The following is a 24557-nucleotide window of genomic DNA, read 5'->3' on the forward strand; positions in this document are numbered from 1 at the left end:
CTGGGTGGTGAAAAAGTTAGTGGGGGTAGGAGTGAAAGCAGAGAGCCAGTCAGGAAACTACCGGCTGTCCACGTGAGGGACCCAAGGTGGTTTATACTAGGGGAGGAGTAGTGACAAAGGAGAGGACAAGTGAAGTTAAAAGACATTTTGGTGCCAGAGTCAATAGGTACTGCTGACAGACTGAACAGGGGAAAGGAGAAAGAGGAGGAAGAAGAGAGCTTAGAAACGTGGACAGACACCTCCCAGGTCTCCAGCTTGAGTAACTGGTTGGAAAGGGGTGCCACATATTAAAATGGGTATTTCCAATGCTAGCTGTTGTCTCTGTACTGATATTTTTATTTTTGAATATAAAATCAGAGCCAACTAGGAAGAAAGAAATGGGTTTCATTTTGAAAACCCCATAGAAGTCCTTGGCTACACACTAGCCGTGAACTTGTGCCATGAGACCTTTTAAAATAAAACTGTACCAACCTCCCTAGAATGAATGACAGGCCAGGGAAATCGGGAAGATGCGGTAATTTCCATAAACTGAAATGGGGGGAAAAAAATCAGCTCATCAGTATTTCACTGAATCATTGCAAAATGAAGGTTCTTCTAAAGTGAGCTGAAAATATTTGCCTGGAAGAGCAAACGAATGCAGACAGCACTTATTAGCTTTAATGATGAGAAGAATTCACGTGGCTTAAAAATGACAAATCGATCCATTTTAAAGCAAAATTATTTACAGTTCACTTATCTGCCAAGATTGAAGGCCACTGCAGTGATTTACATGGACAACAGGAAAAACTGCAAGTGCTGATGAGGTATTAGGCCAATGTCATGAAAGGTGGTGTGAGAATCACAGACGCAAATTCCAGGCAAGGCAGAGGGTGGCCCTTGCTTTTGTCTCTTTCTTCCATCGCTTATGGCTCTAAGTCAAATGATTTCTTCCCAAAAGGCAGACAAGAGGAGTTAATGGAGAAGAAAAGGGAGGTATCGATTGGATATGAAAATGAATTTTAGTCCACACTGAATGTTTTAAAGAAATCTAACCCAACAGCGAAGTCTATTTTCTAGGGCTCCAAAGGGTTGAGGTATGAGGTGCTGTAGGAGGGGAGAGGCAAGGAGACTTCTTGTAAGTAACCCTAATGCTCCTCCCATCCACCCCTCTCTGCAGTCTGTAGGAGCGTTGACAGATTGTGGCATTTCCCTGGCTAAAGACAAGTGGTATTGGGTGCTGAGCCACCAAGGAGTTTCAGGAAACACTGAGCTGGGTGACCCAGGCCAGGCTCGCACACTGTGCACGTTACCTAAGAGACCTCTCCATCACATCTCTTAGCGACTAGTGGTCAGTGATGTCCCTAGCATCCTTTCCAGGGGCAAAGAACAGAAGCCAACGGAACAGAAACCTGCCACTATTGCTACCTTTTATCTGGCCGCCTGTGCTACAAAGAGGTTGTTGAAGAGACTACCTAGCCCACCATTCAGTTTTCCCCACAGGAAAACTTTGTGTGAGAAGCTGTTTTGTAACTGGGAGCGTTGTGTCCCTAGTGAATATGGCATGTTTTCTTTGGTCTGACTCAGTAAATGAGGTGGTGTCCTACGTTGCTCAGGCCGCTGGGGAACTCGGAAGAATTCCATAGCTCAATCACAGCAACTAACTCAATCTTGGGCCTTTTCTACGGCTTTGTATGACTACTTAACTTAGGTCATTGCAATCTAGAGCTGAATGACTTTCATTAAGTGTGTACTTGGTTCTGCTTTAACTTTTGGAAGTATATATGATCATCAGACGTTAAGCCCCATGAGGAGGGTCTGTACAGATCTGCCTGTTTGTGTCGTCAATTGTCTCTCCTCAGCTGCAAGAGCAGGAGTGTTTTCTGTTTCAGTTCCTGTTGTGCACTGGCCCTGGGCCTGACACATAGAAGGTACTCAAGAAACACTTATTGTTGGAAAAAAAATGCATAAAACAATTTTGGTGACTTGTGACAACGAATCTTTTTTTTGAAAGTAGCAATCGATAAATCGATAAATCGATAAGTTTCTATTTGGAAACTCCAAAAAGAAAGGTGCCATGACGACTTACTTATTATAGTATTTCCAGTGCCTCACACAAATCCTGACACCTAATAAGTTCTCCATACTAGTTTGATGAATAAATAGATAATAGATGGATGGATTAAGGAATAAAACATAAGTGCATTGATGGATAAATGGATAATGGATGGACAGATAGATAAACGAACAGATGGACAGATGGAAGAAGGGAGAAACGAAAGCAGTAGTGGGAAATGAACTAGTGAGAAAACATAAGTGAATAAGAACTTAATATTCAGGGTTTGGTATTACAGCTAGAGTTTTAAATTCTCAGACACAAAATCCTTGAGAGCGATCTAGATGGAGAATCTCAGCTAAATAAGGTTCCAGTCAGGACGATTAAATCAGGCCACGTAATGAGCTTCCCAGTAAGGTCTAAAACCTGACAGCAAATATGTCTTATTTTTGTCTCCGCCATTTGGTAGGAAAATCTCTGATGTTATGGATGTCCTGGTATTAAATTAATAAAATTTAATTAAGACACTGCCGTTGTCCCCAGTGAGTATATGAACCACAAATTCAACACTTAAAACTGAACCTTGTAGGTGAAATTGCGTATTAAGAGTACGCCGTAGAGGCTATCCAGAAGGAGAAACTGATCAAAAAGATAAGTCCTTCTGTTCTAATAAAAACCCAACTACTCAATTATTGAAAACATTGTTTTTTTAAAGGTATGAGGGCAAAAGTAAGCCGTCAGTCACATGAGCAAGCTGACAATGTCAGGAGCCTCTAAGAGAAAAGAAGAAACACAGTCCTGGGTTAAGACGGTGTATTCACAGAGCTGAAGGTAAATCTAAGCATCTCACCACGCAGGCATTTCATTACACAGCCTGCGTAAGTGACCTGCCTGTCATCACGTGAATGGCTTTCTGGAACCATGACATGCAGCTTCCCCCTGGGTTCCCTCAGACTCCACCAGAAAAATCCCACAATCATCTGTTTCTCTGGCAGGACATCATCAAAATTCAAACTGGGAAAGGGAAACAGCTTTCAACCCACCTGTACAGAGCTCCCACTGAGCACAGATGTGAGCAATACGCTACTGGCAACAGCAGACCTTGGCTGGTATCCCCCAAATTTTGTACAGCAGCTGCCAGAGTGTGCCAGCAGTGCTGTGAAAACCATCATCCCTGTCCTGGCACAGAACTCGGGGAAGGACAAGCCTCAAGCTGGGGGCTCATTTTTCTCTAACCTAGCAACACACCAGTCTCTTGGCTTGTGGTAATTAGGAGCCAGCAGACTGTGGGCAAAGCAGTTAAGAGAGCTTTTTTCCTAGGAACACAGCCCGAGTAATTGGCTTGCTGCTTGCTAATGACACGGCTTCTACAAAAATAAACTGTCACCGGGCATTCTTTCAACTGACTCGGTGAACGCAGGCTCTGTACCTGTCTGATACCTTTGAGTTTAACAGGGAATTCCAAAACACTTAGGGGAAGAAGAGATGCAACCGAATCTACAAAAATCTTCTTGCACAGTAAATTTAAATAGGATGCAAAACAAAAAAGAACCCCATGCTACGTGAAGTCATGCTGCCCGTGCAGAACTGCTGTATCTCCCCCAGCACGCTCCTTCTCAAGACTCATTTATGTGGGGCGTGTAAAATAAGTCCATCTAGCACATAGGATGGTTGGGGGTTGGGGGAGAAGAAAGGATGGATCCCGCTAACTCGAGCTCACATGACTCATCTTCCAGACGGGCTTGTTTTTCTGAAGGCTGAATAGGTTTCTGACTATGAACCAAGAAGGGGTGGGGAACACACACACATACACACATACACACAGGTGTTGGCATCGGGGTGTTTCCAACATGGGCACCTACCAGCACTTTTCTGCCTGGACATTAACACACACTGACAAGGGACACAGCCCTGAAGTCACCTGTTCCAATCACTATGGCACTATGCCAGTGGATCACATCAATTACTGCAGATTTTTCTCTTTGGAGAACTTAGGAGTTGGACGTCAACACGCAGGAAGAAGCTCCCTCTCTCATCTCCTTAACAAACTTCTTGCGGCCAGGCGTGGAGACAGGTGGAAAGAATTCAGCTGCAGCTCCATGAGCTGCAAAGTTTTAAAGGTTCTCCTTTTCCCGGGTGGCAGAAAGTGGTAAAATTTCCTTGCCCCCGATATTCTAAGACACATGGAAGTACTTCTCTTTATCCTAATGTTAATGAATTGGGAAGACTCTTCCACTCTGATCAATTTTACAGGCATCGGAGTTCCAGATTTTGAGTTTTTAAGTAGCATTTTAATTTGTTGTCAGTGCCCTGGGAGCAAAAGCTCACACCACCGAGCAAAACACTCCAGCCTCCAAGCTATTAGCTAACATGTCAACTAGGTAATGCATCTTCAGGGAAACCAGATTAGAACGGACAGCAAAACATTGATTTTCCTTTCTTTCTTTCTTTTTTTTTTTTTTTAAGAATCCTCTACCTGCAGCATAACGCTGCTAAAGCTAGCCAAACAACAAAGGGCATTTCCACAGCAAGGAAATGTCTTCTTCTTAGTGCTGGGGCAGTGAGCATTGCTCCACGTGAGCATGGACAGATGTACAGGGCAGAGCAGTGTCTCCTCAAACCTACAGGCTTTTTAATTTTGTAAGTAATTCATCATTCATTCAGTGCACAAGAAAGCTCGAGGAGAGAATCTACCCAAGTGAACGGCTAGGCTGGAAACACCAGTTGAGAGCAAGGCTACCCAGAAAGCCGGTGGAGCTTTTTTTTTTTTTTTTTGCCTCCTCCCAAAAGAAACAATAGCATTTGTATCAAGTTAAAACATCTAAGAAACTCAGCCATTTGAATGAGAGTTGTAATGCATTTATAGAGAAGATTCCAATCATGCATTCTTCATCCTGGCTCCTGCAGCCTGCCCACAAATCACTAGACAGTTGACGACAAACCCAAATACCTTCTAAACCAAACACATCCCCAGAACTTAACATAACGAGCTCAGGCTCCTGAATTCCCCATCCACTCTAAAACACATTTAGTGAAGTCAAGCCAGACAGCATCCCCTCCCACCATCAACCGCCCACCCCACCCCTCACCCCAAGGAAGCACCAAGTAACTGACAAGTCCTTACCGACTTTGGGCTCTTCTTGGGAACCGGCAGCCCTGGAAAAAATGCAACAAGGACAGGAGGGGGGAAGAAATCATTAGCATATAAATGTTACCTTTTCCTTAAAGAACCAGCCCCAGGTGTTTCATGGCAACCTAGCCATCTGCAGAGTTATGTCAGATTTTTCCCTAGCATCGGAGTTACCAGGCTGTTCATATCGAATCAAAGCAGAGGGAGGAGGAGAGCGAGAGGCAGGAGATCTATCTGCATTAGCTATGCTGACTTGTACTGCAGCAGCCTGGAGGCTGGGAAAAGAAATTCACAGACCTCAGCGGCCTGGGAAATTGAACACTTGGACAGAATCTCTAATGCTCTTCTGGATTAAGAGAGACTTAACTCACAATTAAGTCCAGGATATTTCCTTTCTACACGATCCACTTGTCAATTGAAGCGGACCAATCAGGATAGAGGAAAGGGTGTATATTGAGTTTCCGAGGAGTACATGGTTAAAATCTAATTTTTTCCTTTTTGTCTTCTCTTTCTTTTGTTCTTCTGCCTTTCAGGAGAGGAAATGCCCTTTCTCTTTGGATGAGCTGAATACCAAAACAAAGACGGGTGCTCCATTGCCAGCACAGAACCCAAATTCAAGTTGGTCTAGGACCCCCTACAGATCGCGGATACCTCTCCATGTGTCACCATCCAAGCAAACTCCTGCTCAGCCTGCTGGGACGACTCAGCTGGGACTGGCCCCTCAGGGGGAAAGCAGATCACTGGGGTGTTAAAATGAGGAATTTCACAGAGCTGAGAGAAAAAATAATAATGAAGGAAGAGGAAGGTAAAGGAGACAACGGGTCAGGGAACCAGGCTGGCTCTTCTGAAACCCTGTTTTTAGTGGGAGGAAGAGAGCTGGAAGGGACCTTTGATCTCATTTCTAGGAAAGTCAGAAGGGATTAGGGGTAAACTATGGAAAATCTGGGAGTGTAACAAAGGAGGGCTAGAAAGCAAAATTAAAGCATATAACAGTGTTTCTAAAGTAATCATTTCTGTAAGCTGCCCTCTCATTTTTTCTTGTTCTGGTTTGAGCAAGGGCTCAAAAGCAAAAGGGAGATTATATCTGTATTAGACACCAAAGATACACTTGGGATCTGATGATTTTTGCACTGGAAATTTCACTCTTCCTTAGAAAATGACCCCTATGTAGCGTGATGATTTCTATTCTTTTGGAGGTGATTTGTCAAACCACGAGACGCGAACTTCAGTGCAAGTGACACGAGGCAACGTAAGTGGGTGAGTAGGCGGAAGCGGCCAGAGGGGCACTGAGAAAGTGCCCGTGCAAGTGAGGCACGAGAGGGGTCACTGGTCCTCAAAGGCGAGGGGGTGCTCTTCTGGCAGGCTCGGCACATCACCCAAATGAGGTCACCAGGGCCTGGCAGAGTGGCGCTCTGACTTCAGAGTGCTTCTGGAGCACCTGGCAGCTTTTTAAAAACGCAGAATCCCTGGGCCTTCCCAGGCAGGGGCCCAGGACTCTGCAGTATGAACAAATAGTGCAGGAGATTCTGATGCAGGGGGTCTGAGGACCACATTAAGGATCCTGTGACACGGTGTAAGGCTTATTTCTCTTTCGAGTCAGGCCAACTCAGAGAGGCAACTTTCAGTGAGTCGCTCTAGAGCCCTCTATGCCTCAACTTCTCAATTTATGGAGCTAATAAGACAGACTTCACAAGATTGTTATGGTAACTAAACAGACAAAATGTTCAAAAGCCTTGTACCTGGCACTGACTAGGCCCTCAAATGTCCACACCTCACACCTTCCTTTGCTCATTTACACCATTCATCAAGGAGGTGGTTCTGGTTTTCTTACTCTAACTAGGGAAAATAATTTGCCTGGCATATTAAAATTACGTAGGGAAATATTTTACCTATGGATGAGAATATTTAGATGTGTCATTATTCTTAACAATAATTATTAGGTGCTGTTATTTCTTCATTAATATCATTCCCTTAAGGAATATTATCAAGTTACACTAGTGTGGGTCACTATACATACTTCAAAATTATATAATATTACATCTTAAAGTTCAGACTTTTCCCCAGTTCACAATGACCTTTAGTTAATTGGATGAACAAAGTTTTACCATAGTTAGCTTTTCCTAGACGTGGCTTTACCCAGAATCCTTATGAGTCACCACAAAAATTTATAAAGAATGTCCAACGGGGTAAGAGGAGTCGGGTAAAAGGCTTCAGTCCACACTCTGCTAGTCATCGATAGGACTACAACCATCGTAAATCCCCTGTATCTTAAGATTTTCACATATAAGATACAGGGTACTTTCCATTGTCAATCATAAAGAAGCACTCCCACACACGTTCGAAGGTGCCTGTATAAAGATGCTCACTGCAGCATCATTGGTACAAAGGAAACCTGGAAAGGACTGGAAGTTCTAAATAAACAGTGGGATAGCCAACCTATTCGAGCAGTCTGCAGAAATTAAAAAAAATAAAAAATGAGCTGTCTCTAAGGGAAACAACATGGATGGTCTCCGAAACACAACGCTGAGTGAGAAGAGCAGGCTGCAGAATGGCCCGTACAGGAAGAGACAGGTATTAATCACACTCAGACACGTGGCACTGGCCTTCTGTGACTGTCCCCACTAAACTGAGAAGTGGGGTATTTCTGGCGGGACAGGACGGGCAGGGATCAGAGGGACGAGTGCAGACAGAACTTACTTAGTCTTAATCTAGAATTCTTTCCCAAGACTATATTCACATCTTGCTGAGGTAACAAAATACTAATTTAAAAATCAACATTAATTAATTAATGGCCCTTCCATTAATTGTAAAAAACCAACCAGTCTGCAGCATATTGGGGTAACTGGTGATAGCCTGTTTCCTCTGAGGAAGTGGTCCATGGAACATTCCGATGGTTCCAGCTCAACTGGAGTAAGTTGTATTTTACAACAGATAATAATAGTAGTAATAATAAAAATTTCTTTTAACCTACAGAGGGATTTGTTCCTCTTTGCAAGCTAATTGTTATAAACTTTCTTTTTAACAATCTGCACCTTTTATAGGAGCCCAAAGTAGCCAAAGTAAAAAATCAAGAGACTCCACTTGACTGCTTAAATACACACACACACACACACACACACACACACACACACACACACATTTTAGGTCCATATAGTCATTAAGTCTTAAAATCTGTTGAATATGAATGCCAGAACAAAGCTCCGGATTATAATTTATAATTTATTTTAGCCAAAACTATTCAGATGGGTTGAAAACAGCTGGGAGACCTCATAGAAAACACTCAAAAAAGGTCACCGTTTGGCAGAATTCTCCAAGCCCCAGAAATCACAGGATGTGGCTCTTGTCTAGCTAGAGTTGACAGCAGGCCCCTCCCTGGCTGCGTGACAGTCCCAGTTCATGGCACGTAGTGGTTTCCTTAGGACAAAGGTACTCCGCGTTCCCAGCGGCAGCAGGGAGCTTGTCCTGCATCCATCATGTCCCACGTTACATCGGAGAAATACTGGTAGAAACAGTACCCGTCTTACTGGACTCAGGGAAAGGAAGGGGAATTTCGCGAAGAGGCAGAAGAAAGAGTTTACCGATAGCACCATCTGCTCTGAGAGCCTACAATGTGGCAAATGCCACTTCAAAAGGATCCCAGCAAACTTCTGGGTAAGTGTACATTCAAAGTGTGAGTCTCGGTGTGATCTACAGAAGTGAGAAAAGCTGAAGAACTACATTTCTGACGGCCCCTGGGAAAAAGATGTCCCTTTGGAGGAAACAAATGGCAGATTCTTGGCTGGTGACTGGGACCTGACCAATTAACTCGAGGTGGAGAAATCTCATTCCTTTTAAATATCAAGGCCATAAACTATGCTGTTGAACATGTTCTCATACAATTAAATGTCAAATGTTATTCTTGGTGAAATGCAGTAACGGTTGTACATAATCTATATGAAAAAAGTAAAAATACAACATAATACATTTGCATTTGGAAACAAAGACTAGAAGGTTACACATTGAAACAGCATGTTCTTTGGTTCACGGGGTCATGGATGGCTTTGTTACCAATTTTAGTATTTTCTACAATATGAACAGTTTTATTTATTTCTTTATAAATGCATACATACATATATACCCAGGTACCACAATAAATAAAACTCCATACTGCCTTTTTAAGTAAGACAAATGCAGCAAATTTCAGAACGTTTTATGGCACTTTGAAATCCTAGAGCCATTACTGACCTGTCTACATCCTCCAAGAACTGCTCACATCTTCCTAGTGATATATACAAAGGTCGGACAATTAAGTTCCCGAACTTGTTGCAAAGACATTGCTAACCTTTTTGGATATCAGAGGGATTATTCATTATGAATTTGTACCAACTGGACAAACAATTAACCTAGTTTACTATTTGGAAGTGCTGGCAAAAAGTTAGGTGACCTGAACTTTTTGCCAACAATTAATTCATGGCTTTTGCATCACGACAATGCACCAGCTCACACGGCACTCTCTGTGAGGGCGTTTTTAGCAAGTAAATAAATGACTGTGTTGGAACACCCTCCCTACTCACCTACTCTGACCCCAAATGGCTTCTTTCTTTACCCGAAGATAAAGGAAATATTGAAAGGAGGACATTTTGATGATATTCAGGACATCCAGGGTAATATGATGACAGGTCTGATGGCCATTCCAGAAGAGTTCCAAAATTGCTTTGAGTTCCAAAGGTGCTGGTGTCGGTGCATAGCTTCCCAAGTGGAGTACTTCGAAGGTGACGAGAGTGATATTCAGCAGTGAGGTATGTAGCACCTTTTCTGAGTTTGCGAACTTAACTGTCAGACCCCATATACATACAGAGTTTAAGCACCCTATTGAGATTAAGACTTGTGTTTGTCCTACTGCCTAAATGGAAATAGGGAAGATGTTTGGTAGCTCAGCTGGGCTACTGGGGAAGCCAAACGGAAGCCAAGCATGGTCATTTTGGCACAGAGAGGAACAAAACCCGAGTTGCTGGGAAAGAGAGGTAACTTCTCTGGGCCTAATGTCCTCTAGGTTTAAAGGAAATAGAAACGTCAACCAACCTCACTCACTGAAAAAAATCAAGAAAAATCCCACAAAGGGCTGTGAAAAGGTGAATCCTGAAGTCACTGCCATATGCAAAGTAGATCAAAAAATTATGAAAATGTACTTTGTCATTTTGGTTTCCTCCTAAGCTTTCTAACACGCTATGTCTATGTCGCTAATCCACATGTCGTGAAGCACATGGGGTACTTTCGTGTTTTGCACAGCAAATGTTGCATTAAAAACTGTACTGCAGCTGAATCAGGTAATGCAGTGTGCAAGGGGCAGGGAACTGTTATATATCGTTAGACACACAGAGAGTGAGAGACAGAGGGGCAGTTCATGGAGATCCGAGCTGCCACGGAAAGCAGAAGACTGTGAGAACTTGATTAGGAGGCTAGTCTTAGATACCAAAGAGGATGAGGCTACTCCTGAGCACTTTTCATCTCAGACCCTAGTCGCCTTCTCTCTTACTCTATATGTCATGCTAAACGCAGGACCTAAAATTATAGCTGACTTTAACTCAGTGAACTCCTCATTAGGAGTTTATAATATGGAAATAATCAGTGTGTCTCAAAGAGTTACATGAAAGATGTTTAATACAGTACTTAAAGAAGATAAAAATTGGAAACAATATGAACTTCCACAAACAGAGGACTAAGCAAACTGATTGTGATATCAATAAGATGAAAAATTATAAATCCATTAAAAATGAGTACAGTGAAGAATATTTAATGCTGTGGCAAAATGGTAAGGATATAAGACATGAAAACAGGACCAAAACTGCTACACAATATAAACTCTGTTAAAAACAGACATATGTATATATCACACGTATACATCATAAATCCGAAGCCTAGAAGGAAATGTATTAAAATGTTTTTTCTGAATGCCAGAATTAATAGGTGATTCGTGTTCTTCTCAGTGTTTTCCTTGTTTTCTAAATTTCACGTATAATAGAGCTACAATCATAAACACCTAAGCATTATGGGAAGTTGCCGCCACATTGAGTGTGCTTGGACAATGGAGGTACTTACTGGCTTTAGTGCTGTGCTAGATTAAATAATTGGAGTTTGTTCTAGCTCTTTCTTGATTCACTGACTGCCATTTCTACTCAAGTGTCTGCGCTACAAAATTACTGGTCCACAGCCTTGATTGAAAATGGGATAGAAAGCTGTTAGAACTTCTCTCAAGCAAAGCTGTACAGAAGCACACAATTGTGCATATAGTCACAAGCGGTCTCTGGAACCTTGACCAATGACCTTGAGAAGCCGTGTGTTGGGGCCTGTAAGCCTTAGGTTAAATCACCCTTGTCCAAGCACATCGCTATGGTGTTAGATGCAGTTCTTAGGGTGAGATTCACATCAGCTACGTGTGTGCCTCTGATAAGGGCAGCGTATGTAAAATACGGTGTCTGCAAGTAGAAGGGACAATGAGAAGGATGAAGCAGAAAGGGAATAGTTTCATTGCTTGCTTCTCCTTCTTCTTTCTTTTAAGATCTAAAGAGCATATCTTAAAAAAAAAAAGAGGAGAGAAATTACATTAAAGAACATACCAGAACACTATTATTTATCGCTGAAAATGCTGCTGCATGAAAAATAATGAACCTTATAGGTAATGCTTTTATTGGGGAGGGGGAGTAGTATGATGACGGAGCCAAACACTAAGAGATCAGTGAGGTACATATGTAAAGGGGTGCAGGAAAAATTGTGTGAGAAAATCTATGATTTCTCCAGAAATGCGGAATTAATGATTATTTAACTGCAAACCAGCGGCTCTAAACAGTTAATATTGATGACCAGTAACCCTTCTAAAGAAAATCACCTGCACCATTCATTGCCAACAAGGTTTCTGTTTTCTGTGTTTAATACATACTATATAAATCATGAAGTAAATTTGCACTGCCTTCGCCTTACCAACGAAATGCTTAACGACAGTCCAGAAAGCTGGAAATCATAGGTCCAGTCAGCCCCAACTTTTTCCACTGAGGGCAGGAAGGAAAATGGGGAAAATTCACTCACTCATTTAACTAAACTGTCCTAAGCTCCTACTGTGTTCCAAGAGTTGGCACAAAATAAAGCAAAGAAAAAAACCTACGAAGGCCTATTTTCACAGCGCTCATATTCTGTGCGCAGAGAATAAACAACTTGGCCAGTAGCTTCAGAGTGATAAGCTGGGTGAGGAAGGTGAAGCAGGATAACGAACAGGCTGTGTGTGGGAGGCACAGCTACCAATACTGGGTGTAAGCACGTCTTTCTTGAGGACATAGTATTTGAGGTAAGACGGAAATCATGAGAAAGAACCAACCATGTGACTATGCATCCATACAAGATTTAGTGAGCTCTGCCATACGCCAAGTGAAGTACTACCGAAGAGATAAAGGTAAATCAGACAGGGCCCTGACCTGGACGAGTTCATAGTCGGCCTTCAAAGAGAAAGATGCAAAGTAACACTTATAATTCAGTGTGGTTGGTGATAAGTGCTACGATAGAAGAAAGCGCTATTGCTCCTGGGAGCACGAGAACTGAAAGCTAAATCCAATGCGCAGAAGGGTCGGAGGGAATGAGCTGAGCTGAACGCTGATGGAGGCCAGCACTGAGTCATGCATGGGGCTGGGGACTGAGCGGCAGCAGCTGCAGTCATTGATGCTCGATGGCATCATGATGACGACTGTGGTTAAAGGTGGTTGTTTTTTATTTTGTTTTGTTTTTTAGCTAAATCAGTGTGCCAACATAAACTCAAGGCCAAGTTTAAACTAGAGTATGTTTTCACTGAAGGACTTTACAAACACTATGTATCACAAAACTGAACCCATAAAACAAAATGAAAAATGGTTCTAGTTTAAATTTGTTTGATTTTTTTCTCCTACCTCTGGCCAAATATCATCATTAACCCTGCGGTATAATTTTTCAATGTAAATCTGGTACCAGCTGCCAAGAACAGGAGCATCAGACCTGATGTCTCCAAAAAGATGAAGACATTCTTTCCTTTGGGGGCCTCTCATGGTCATTATGATATATTATGGCCATCATAATTTACAGAGAGATGGTTGGATTTCAGATGTCCGCAATACGCAGCTCCCAATGCTGTGTCAGTTGGCATTTTGTTAAGAAGATTAAGAATACAGTTGTACAGCTTTACAGCTACGGAGAAGTCTGCTCCAATTACACAGTACGTATAGCCTAATAAATACGTCCTGAAGAGAAATAAATGGTCTGCGAAGCTGGTGATTGCTAATGGCTTTACAGAGCCTTTCACCTCAAAGTCATAAGCTTGAACTCGCACAGGTGAGGAGAGACCCAAAGTCATTAATACTTTGGGCTGCTCAAAATATCTAGCTAAGATGGATGAATTGTCATCATGCAATTCCTGAGAGATAAATGGTCACTTAGAAAAGGTGTCATTGAAATAACATAGATAGTCCTAAGGTTGGTGGCTCTCAAAAACATGTGAAGTACATCTTGAAGGGTTGAAAATGCAGCTTCTCTTTTCATTTCTAAAAAAATTGATCTTCAAAAGCAAGGGCTGAGTGCAAAATTAACTAACTAGCAAGAACTGGGAGCTTGCCTTTGACACATGTACTCTTCATAACTGCTGCGAATGAAGTACTAGTAACATCCCTATTTTACAGATGAGAAAATTGAGATACTGATAATTAAATAATATGGCCAAGGTCACATCGTCAGGTGAGCGGCTTAGAGGAGGCTTGGTCTAATGCCAAGTCTGTGCTTTTAACATTGAACTGTACAGTCTTATACAAAGGTGCTTAATCTATTTTTGGATCATAACCCACTATAAAGGAAATAAAACAACAGTGTTTGTACATGCAAAATACATTCACAGAAAATTTTGCATACAGCTTCATGGACTACATGGATATCAACCTATAGGTCAGTGAATCCAGGAATCTTGGACCCATAACTGTGATGTAGATTTAGGAAGAGTTTCCTTTCTACAGATAGCATGCAAGTCTATGCATAGTCAGTCAAGTTCTTCAAATGTCCCTGATAATTTACTCCAAGTCACAGTACCTAAATCATTGTCTATTCAAGGCTACATATGCTGAAATATAACAAGATGGGTCTCTGATTTGGGGACAATGAAGCAAGTCTTTAATCCCTATGAAGTAGTAGTGGGAGGAACTTTAGCTAGCTTGCAAATGTATCCTGACAGTACCTGATAACAGGAATTTTTAAATTTAAATTAGGAGTAGGCAAAAGATGGAGTGAGTCAGTAGAGTGAGTTATGGCATCTTCTGTCCAGCGGGGGAAAGGAAACGCACTGTCAACTTAAAAAGACCACTAATTTGTTGTGATGTACCTACCACAAGGTCAATCTGTCTTCTCCAGGGAATATTCCTACCAAGATCTACTTCTTTATTTTTTTAATTATTGGGGAATATTGGGGAACTGTGCTTTTCCAGGATGTCAAGACATTGTTTTTCAATCCAGTTGTGGGGGGCACAGCTCAGCTCCAAGTCGTTGTTTTCACTCTAATTGTGGAGGGTGCAGCTCACTGGCTCATGTGGGACTCGAACGGGCGACCTTGGTGTTATGAGCACCTTGCTCTAACCACTGAGCCAACTGGCTGCCCAGCGGTGGCTCAGCTCCAAGCTCAAACCATTGTTTGCAATCTAGTTGTGGAGGGCGCAGTTCACTGGCCCATGTGGGAATCGAACCGGCAACCTCGTTGTTAAGAGCTTGTGCTCTTACCAACTGAGCCATCCGGGCCAACCCCAAGATCTACTTTTTATGGGTGGATTTAAGCCAGTTTCTCAAATGGTTCCAGAAAAGCTCTCTAACTCTATGTGGGTTGAAAATATTTATAATTAGGGTGTTTAGGCATAGGGTGTTAGTTACCTCAGTCAATAAATGCTTCTACTCTGAGAAATAGTCCCCAGCAGCCAGACCGACAGCGTGCCTTTTCTACCACGTATACTTCAAATCTGAATCGCTTTCTGTGCACATGCTTACGGGTGGGCCCTGTTACCCATTCGCTTCTCAACAGTCCATCAAGGTCTCCCTGGAAAAGACTACATGTAGCCTGGAAGCTCCAAGGAAGTTCCCCCAAAGTCAAAAGTTTGACTTTTAGCTGTATAGGATGTATGGGGGGATATGAAACAATAGCTCAAAATAGCTCATTGAAAGAAAAAACCCCATAATGATTCCTTTTCTGGGTTGGAAAAGCAGGATGCTGTGTGAGCCCTGATTTTAAGGTCACTGGCCCCAAAGGGAAACCTATCACTGTAATTGGTGCTGAGATAGTTCTAGGTTAAAAAAAAACACAAAAGAGTACATGCCAGGATCCTTTATTTCAGGACTATGGACTTTTAGAATGATTCTTATCCTGCCTGTTTATTTTTAGCAATGTTAAGTTAGGCACCGGACCAAGAAAGACATCCAGGAGAGTATCCCAAATTTCATCCTTACAGAAAAACAAACCCCTGAAATATAAGGTCCTCCTCCAAAATGTATCCTGAATCCATCATGTCTTTTCATCTCTACTGCCACAGCCTTTTCTTTCTTAAATGGCTGCAAGAGCCTAAAAACTGGTCCCTCTGCTTTATTCTTCATCCCTTTTAATCCATTATCTACACGGAGGTCAGAGACATCTTTCTACAGCACAAAGCAGATGACATGGCCTCCGGGTTACGTGCCCCTGTGGCTTCCCAACACAGTTTCAATGAAACACAAACTCCTTTTCCCGCCCCACAAAGCCCTCCTTAATCTGACCCTGACTACCTCTTTCATGTTATTTCCTACGACTCTTCTCCTTGTCATTCGCTCCAGCCAGGCTGGCACCCTCCTCTTCTGGGCTAATTCCTTCGATTCCTCTGGACATTGCCACTGGCTGTTCCCTCTGCCCAGAACACTGTGTCTCAGATTGATGTCTGGGTGGTTTCTCGTCACTCAGGGCTCTCCTCAATGTCATTTATTCAGAAAAGCCATCCAGGGGTACAGGCCATCAGTAGATCTGAAGTGATCCTTCTTGTCACACTTTATTCACACAGCACAGTTTCTTTGTTTTCATAGACCCTGTGACTCTACAATTATTTTATTTGTTTATTGTTATCATTTCCTTGCTTATTATCGCTATTTCAGTGACCTCGTCTCTTATTTTAGGGCTGATCCCCAGCCCTAGAACTGTGCCTGGTCTCCAGTTCAATAAATACAGAGGGTGCCAAAAAAATGTCAACACATTTTAAGAAGCAATAAACTATTAAAATTGTAGTACTCAATATATACTGATAACAAGAGATGAATACAAGTCCCACTTGACTTCTGCAATGACAAGAGGTGCTCAAAGTGGTTCCCATCAGCATCCAGACATTTCTGTTTATGGCAAACTACTGCTTGAGCAACGTCGACCGAAGTGTCCACTTGTACAGATTTTTTGGCACCGCTGGTATCTTTTGAATAAATGTGTGAATGTGTGGAACTTCTGAGGCGAGCGTGTGCGTGGAGGGATGCGGGAAGGGGAGGGGCAGCTCGGCCTCTCTTGATCACCACCACACCGCTGCGCCTACTGCACAGCCCTCGATCCCCGGGCTCCTTGATTGATGAGTCAGCTGCCGCGCTCAGCTCAACTCACCACGCTCAGCTCAACTCACCAACGGCCTCCCCCCACACGGCGAGCAAGGTTCCACTGTGCCACCTTGTGTTCTAAATTCCCATCACAACAGATGGCTCAAGTCCAGAATTCACTGAATGCTCACAAAGAAACCCCCGACCCTACAGCTCTCAGCCCCAGCCAATGGATATGTTCTCAGGGATTCTATGAAAGTCTAAATAACTCTTCAGTTATGGATACCTTTATGTCTTTCCTTAGAAAAGCAACATTTATGACAAAAGTGAGTTAAAACGCTCCAATGCCTCACACTTTCCCACAAAAAGCAAACAAACACTAATGAAAAAGAATATTTCAGGTCATTTTCTCCAGCCAAATTCATGAATCTCTTGAGTAGTTTTACAACCTCATTGGTGTGACAATCACTTTTCTGTTGCAATGTAATTTTGCAAAATAGGAGCAAAATTTTCCCGTTTGCTCTGTAAGGGCGTCTATTATTTAGCCATTTCAATTAACTTTATTACCAAACTGCTTAATTGTGACTGAAGCCACCCCTGGCACCATATAAGATTTTACTCCAATCTCTTAAATGTAGGAAATCACATTAGCCTTAGGAGACACCGGTCATGGTTAACTGAGGCAGAACGATCGATGTGGGAATCCTGCAGCTCTGCACGATAGGTCTGGAAGTCAGACCTAAAGATCCATTTACTGAAGAAGAATCAGGTTTTTGCAAAGAGCAAAGGACATATGGTGGGCAGCCCCTTTCATCTCCCATGGAGACATTCAATGTCTTCAAAAACCTCTTGCTGAAACAATATCTGAACTGGTCTAAGCGATTATGTGAATTATAGAGAGGAAAAAAAGCTGTTTCCTTGACTTTGTCAATTCCTAATGAATTGGTGCCCCAGATAGCCATGGGAAGCAGCAGAAGCTTATGCTTTGTTCAGCTATTAGATTTCAGGTTCCAGTGAGTCAATACTCATTTTGACAATTGAATTTGCTTAAAGGCAGACTATAGGAACCCGTTTTGTCCCCACACACCCCAGCATACACACTGTCCCACTCAAAATAAATCTCAAGTAACAATAACTTTTATAAGTCAAGTACATTTAAGATGGAGGGAAAAATTGAAGAACTATAAGGCTATATAATGAAATATTTGATCTGGGAACAAGATGTATCACAGGGCATTCATTGCCTTAGAGGAGTACTTTGCATTTGGGGAGGGAAGAGCAACAGAAATTCACACTGGAAATGAGACACATGCTCACCCGGTAAGCATTTACCCAGGAAGATACTCAATACGTTTCTCACGGTGGAGACCAAATGCCAGGTCCTTTTGCTTTCTCTTCTGTCTGATTTTGGCTGTTGCCTATTTTCCTGGCTCTAAATGAGGCTCTAATCAAGAGTCAACGCAGATGGAGAAGTTAATGCAAGCAAATAAACTTGAAATGGATTTTTAAAAGTTGGCAAAGTTTTTGAGATTGCTTGCGCATATAAGTAATCAGACATGGTTATTTTGGGGTACCGTGCGCACAGCGAATGTGCACAGTTCACCCCATTTTTCTTCCTTCTCAGGACAAAAGAATTCATGGAAGAGTCTGACCAATAAAGGTAACATTACATACAGGCAACACATAGGAGAGTGATGCCTCTACCCCCGGACATGAACCCAGACTCAGCTTCTGCCTAATTTAAGATGCCCTGTGAGGGGACAGAGCCCCAGAGAGCAGTTTCCAGGCTCTCGGCCTCACATGGTGGGGTGCTGACTTGGGTAGTGGATGGCCATCGGTTGTGGCTAGTTGGCCGTCAGCTGTAGCCAGTTAGACAACTGGCCCCTGATATAACTGCCCCAGCGACATTAGAGTCGAGTCAAGGAGAGTCAAGATGGTCGGTTGGCAGAAAAGCGGCCAGCAGGTCGCACGTCGTGTGAATCCAGCCTCCAGTGAGACTGTGGTGGTCTGACTCCCCTACCTATGGCTCCGTGGGTGCTCCTTTTTGGCCTAGCCACATCCTGTGTTCTTGTGTGGGGAGCGGGAGCAGAGACCCCGCAGGCCACCCCGCATGACAAATGGCACAGCGAGCAGGGTGTGTTGTTGGCCGAAACTCTCTGGAATGTCCTGGAGCAGTTTACATGTATAAAAGCTCAGTTTCGTAAGCAGGGTACGGTGCCGGCCACAACCTACCAAAGCAAGGTGGCGCGGTTTGTGCGTGTGAGAGCCCAGCTTCGGGAGGCCCACGAGGAGCCACACCGGGAACGGGAGGTGCAGTCTGCCTGGGAGACTCAGGCCTCCAGCTGGCACACCGCCCTCTTGGCCGTGGACGGCGTTGCCTTCATTTTGGTGATCTGCTGCGGCCTTAGGCTCCGGGGGTTGTGGACATCTTATAAGGAGGCCTCCACCCACTCAGACACCTGGCTCGGTGAGCGAGATTCTGACCAGGGAGGAATGGAGTCTGACTCTGGGCAGAAGGACGTGTGGCCCCCACACTGTGTGGTGTCCGGTGGCCACTGTTCTCAGGAGTTGGACCCCAGGGAGGGGTGGGAGGACGTGGATGGCTCTCCGGCCTGCGTGGAGAGGGCCCTGCAGGCTCTGGCTGAGCGGTTGCCGGAGGAGGAGAAGGCTACAGCCGGCTGTGTGGGCTGGATGTTCCTCACGGCCTTGAGTCTCAACACGGAAAATGCACTTAATGAAATGGCCCAGGTGCCAGACCAGGTGTCCCGGTTGGAAGCTCGGGTCCGGGTCCTCCTGTTAGAAGAGGGGCCCCACAGTGGAGACAATGAGGCAGAGGCAGAGGAAGCCAGTGGAGACAATGTAGCTCCCAACCCCCAAGCCGGGCCAATCTTGAAGCAATGGGTAAAACGTGAGCAACCTTTGGGCCCCGGGGTCATTGCTGCAGGCAACCCAGCTGTGATTGAGTTCACAACCTACACCCCTTACACTCCCACTGAGTTGCAGGAGCTGGGGAGGCGGTACAGACAGAGCCCTGGAGAGCCAGTCTCGGCTTGGCTATTACGTTTATGGGATGAGGGGGCAGACAACATTCTCTGCTCCCCAGGAGAGATGGAAAAGCTAGCCTTCGTGACAGTGCATCCGTCCCTGCGACAAAGGTTACATTCATTGGCCCACGACCAGGGCAACCATACTCTAATGGAGTGGCTCACTGCGGCGGTACGCACAGTATGGGGACAGGCTGGCGAGCTGCCAGACACTGTGAGTCAATGGCAGTCATATATGGAACTTACTCAAATCATCCATGAAATGGGTATGAGACATGCTATTTTCAACCTTAATATGCAGGGGCTGGATGATGAGTTTTTGCAGCCAGCATGAGAGATCTGGTTTTGGATACTGCACCTGCGAGTGCTTTTGGATCCTTGGTTTCTATTCTTACACCTTATGTAGGGCGACGGATCCATGAAGTTACAACTGCCATGGCCACCCTAGGGGATGTTGAAAGCCGGAGGCGAAGGAAGTTAAGACAGGAGGTCCGCGCAGTTGAGACCTGGAAGCCCAAATCAAAAGTAAAGGGGCCAGGTCGCAGGCCTCAGAAAGTAACACACGCACAGATGTGGCGTGATCTTGTGGAAGCAGTGGTCGATCGGGAGAAAATAGACTGACAACCCAATGCACTCCTGCTGGAACTTTGGAAAAAGTTGCGTCCGGAACAGCAATTCCGGAGAAGCCTAAAGGAGAAGTCTGGGAAAGCACTACCCGTGTTCCTCCAGGACTTCAATCGGCCGCTTGAGGACAACTCCTTTCAGCTTGATTAGAGGTGGGGCCAAGGTACCCGATCAGAGGGGATGAGCGGGGACCAGAGGCCCCACGTGGAACTGTCCATACATTGGTCCCCTTCTAATGTGCAGAGGGTTTTGGCCCTAGTTGACACTGGCACAGACTGCAGTCTCGTTTATGGGAACCCAGAACTGTTCCCCGGACCAGCAATCTGCATTGATGGCTACGGGGGAAAGACTGTGACTGTGAAAGCTGTTTCCTTACCACTGGGTATAGGAAGGCTTCCCCCTCGTACCTACAAGGTTTATGTCTCCCCCGTTCCGGAGTATATTCTAGGGGTGGATGTGCTACATGGCCTCAGCTTACAGATGTTGGTGGGAGAGTTCCGTCTCCGGATCCGGGTGGTGAAAGCGGAGACATGCGGGCATGCTCACCACCGTCCTCAAGTGTTGCCACAGCCCTGGCGCGTGGTTACAGTGTGACAGTACCGCCTGCCAGGAGGGCAGGAGGAGACTGGTGGTACCCTAAGAAGTCCAAGAAGTCTGGCTTTGCCCAGAGAGAGTGGCAGTGCCCTGAGAGCCCTGGCTGTGTCCAGGATACTGCATTCACCTCAAGGCTCCTCGCACAGGGACCCTCGCGGAAGATGCTTGTCATGTAGATTGTGAGGCGAGACCCTGTAGGGGTGGAGTGTGGGGACAGAGCCCCAGAGAGCAGTTTCCAGGCTCTCGGCCTCGTGGGAGCAGAGACCCCGCCTGACGCCCCACATGACACCCTGGAAACAACAGTCAGAAAAAGGGGGGAGTTCCCACTGCCGTTCTCCAAGTTGGGTTCCAGACCCCGACTCTCACGTTACTTCCGTGCATCCTCCCTCCTATCCTGTCTTCCCAGCCTCCTGACGGCCCTCTTCCCTGCAGCAGACATTCCTAGATTTTAGAATTCATGGACCAGCATATTTGTATAAAATAGATTTAAGCAACTGATTACAATTTGCCAATTCCTTATTTTGCAAACAAGGAACACTGAAGAGGGAGAGACAAATAATGAACTACCATTCCATAAGTAAAAGCCTATTTCAACAGAAAAAAGACAGGAAGGATATAATCTACAAAGGAGTGTTCTTCACTTTGAAAAAACTTAACTTCTACTATTCTGTCACGGTTTTTTCTCATTTCATCATTTGCTGGAAATCATGTCACCAAGGACCAGTATCATCTCCACTATCTTTTCCCTTGAGGCTCCTCCTTTTCCTTCCCTTATCTTTTCTCGACACTGGAAAATGACACTAAAGTACTGAAAACAGTAGGACCACCTGAGTATCTCCACCTCCTTTCTCTGAAGCCCCATCCGATCTGACAGACCAACAAACCCTCCACTGGGACATGGTGGCGCTGTGGGTGTGATGAGTCCTCGTCTCGTTCCCGCCTCACGACAGGGCTGAAGAAGGTACAGTGGCACCCGTATTACAGATGACAGGGCAGAGGCTCAGGGACATTGCCCATGCTGGCCCAGGCTGCACTGCTAGCAGTGGCAGAGAGGAGGTCTGAGGGGAGACCGTGACCACTGGCCCAGCTGCTACTTCTATTACTGAGCCGATGCAGAAGCAACGACTGAGAATAGGGAAATTCTCACATGAAATTTCTTCCATCCAATTTCTACAAAAATAATCCATAAACTGATTTCATTTGCACCTAAAAAAATAGAACACAGCATTTCCAACAATGAAAACCAAGATGGCTGTCAAAAGGGTTAAAGCAGTGGTTCTGAATAAGGTTGACGTTGCTCTTCAGGGGACACCTGCCCTGTCTGAATGAGGGGACACTGCCCTGTCTAAATCAGGGGACACCTGCCCTGTCTGATGATGCTGTTGGATATTACCCCTGGAAAGGAGGAGAGGGTGCTACTGGCATCTAATTGGGGGAGGCCATGGAGGCTGCTAGACACCCTATGATGTGCAGGACAGCCCCCCCCCCCGAAAAGAATCATCCAGTCCGTGATATCAATAGTGCCTAGTTTAAGAAACTGTGATAAAAAGCAGCTGCCTCTTCCTCCTCTAATCGCCAAAGTCTAAGAGAAAATTGCTTTGCAGGGGCAAACTACATAAACAGAGTCCCATTGATTAAAAAAAAAAAAAAAAAAAAAAGGCCTGATAAGTGTTTATCAACACTTTCTTTCAACTCTAAGAAAGCTTTTCAAAATACAGCTTTTAGATGGGTACATTATGCTAAGCCCCCTGAACATACCAATGGCCAAAATAAAAGTCTAATAAAAACACAGGTTTCTGAATGAGGTGAGCTGAGAGCCAACACCAGGGATAGAAAGGGATTCCCTCGATCACACCGTCTCATCATTGGTCCACAGTGCAGTTTCCTAGCTATTATGACTGCCACTCTATGACACAGTGCAAAGGATCCTTTAAACAACTCTGCCTCAAATATTACATTACAAAATTAGTATACCAGAAGTTTTCACTGCAAAGGTAACATACCAGGTGAGACTTCCAGAAAAAAAAGCAGGAGAAAATGGGGAAGATGTGTTAACCACACTACTTTAGATGTTTGCTTGCATGTTAAGCACAGGGCTGGAGTTCGTTAAATGAAAGAAAGAATGAATATTGTTTACTGCATCTGGTGAAAAACAAAAAACATTTAGAACATGAGAAACACAGAAAGAAACAGGAGTTTGAAATAAACCTAGGTAACAACTTGGCGCACACACACAAACCATGCTGCACGTTGCCAGGATAAACACTCCTACAGATTCAAAGCTATTTTCGAAGATATTAAGATTCTACCAAGGAGCTTTCTGAACCAAAAAAGGATTATGTTCACAAATAGGGGACGTGATTAATATCTGAGCAGGAATACAAATGGGAAATAACAGGCCAGGTGTAAGTTGGGGAACATTTTAAAAATCTGCAAGAGACAATGAAAGATTCAATAAAAAGCATGGCAAGTACTTAACTCCATATGGTGGTAAAGAATGTGTGATATAATTTGACGGCAGGGAAGGAAGGTGGAAATACATTACATAGAGTAAACTCTCTGCTTCAGATAACAAGTTTGAAAATGTTCAAAACTGCGAAAAACTTAGAACAGAGGATAGGAAGATACCTCTTGGCAATACACAGAAATTCAATGAAATAAGGCTGCAAAACTAGTATCAGAGAAGGAAGAAGCTGTGACAACAGTGTCCATCATAGCAGAGGCTTTTCACATAGGAGACACCATTCAAAGAAGGTGATAATTACTAAATTAATTTTCATATGGAACCAAAGGAAAGGTAGACAATGAACTCCAAAGTTAAGAAAAAAATATCTGAAGATATCTTGTTTCCTCTGTTTGAAAAAAATGTATAAAAATTAAACCAAAAAGAAAGGAGAAGTAGCCAGTTCCTGGAATTTTGAGACCCTGGTGGTAAAAAGAACTTCCTAAGAAATGGGTGTACAGCAGGTCTACACACCTCTTCCAGTGCTGTCCGCGCACTTTCTCTGGGCCTCAAGCTCAGCTGCAAGTCGGCAATGGCAGGTCTTATGTAAGAGTGTGCCAGCACGGACCCCAGGCAATGGCAGGACTGTGGCCAATGGGAATTGTTGGTGCCAACGAAATGCATTCAAATTTAAGAATATTTTTTAAACTGTCTACTAAAAAAATACATGAAAGGATCATGCCCAACACCAGCCCTGGGCCACCAGTTCACAACCCTAACTCCTTCCGTACGTCACAGTTGTAGTCTAGTGGGTCTCAGCAGAGAGCAATCTTGCCTGTCAGCGGACACTTGTCAGTGTCTGGAGACATTTTTCGTTGCCCCAATTTGGAGGGGAGGGGGGGCGGGGAGGTGGTGCGGAGGCAGGGACGCTGGTAAACATCCTACTACGCACAGGCCTGACTCCTGCAACAAAGACTTCTCTCTCCAAATGTCAATAGTGCTGAGGTTGCGACAGCCCACTCTAGCCTCATGTCATGTAAAAAGACTCCATTGGAAGCCCTCGACCTCCCTGATTCACCTCTTGTCCAAGTCTGCACCACACAGGTTCAGACTACATGTTATTGC

The 24557-nt window shown here is 44.2% G+C and overlaps 1 protein-coding gene across 24 annotated transcripts in view; it reads right to left on the reverse strand.

The window, feature by feature from the left end:
* MAGI1 (membrane associated guanylate kinase, WW and PDZ domain containing 1) overlaps positions 1 to 24557 on the reverse strand; it is a 574001-nt gene that overhangs the window by 37862 nt on the left and 511582 nt on the right. For all 24 annotated transcript variants that reach the window (XM_033131847.1, XM_033131855.1, XM_033131854.1 and 21 more), the window contains one exon: positions 5157 to 5188. In XM_033131847.1, the coding sequence (XP_032987738.1) occupies positions 5157 to 5188 (32 nt within the window). The remainder of the gene's footprint in view (positions 1 to 5156; positions 5189 to 24557) is intronic.

Source organism: Rhinolophus ferrumequinum, chromosome 17 (genome assembly GCF_004115265.2).
Source record: "Rhinolophus ferrumequinum isolate MPI-CBG mRhiFer1 chromosome 17, mRhiFer1_v1.p, whole genome shotgun sequence".
NCBI lineage: Eukaryota > Metazoa > Chordata > Mammalia > Chiroptera > Rhinolophidae > Rhinolophus > Rhinolophus ferrumequinum.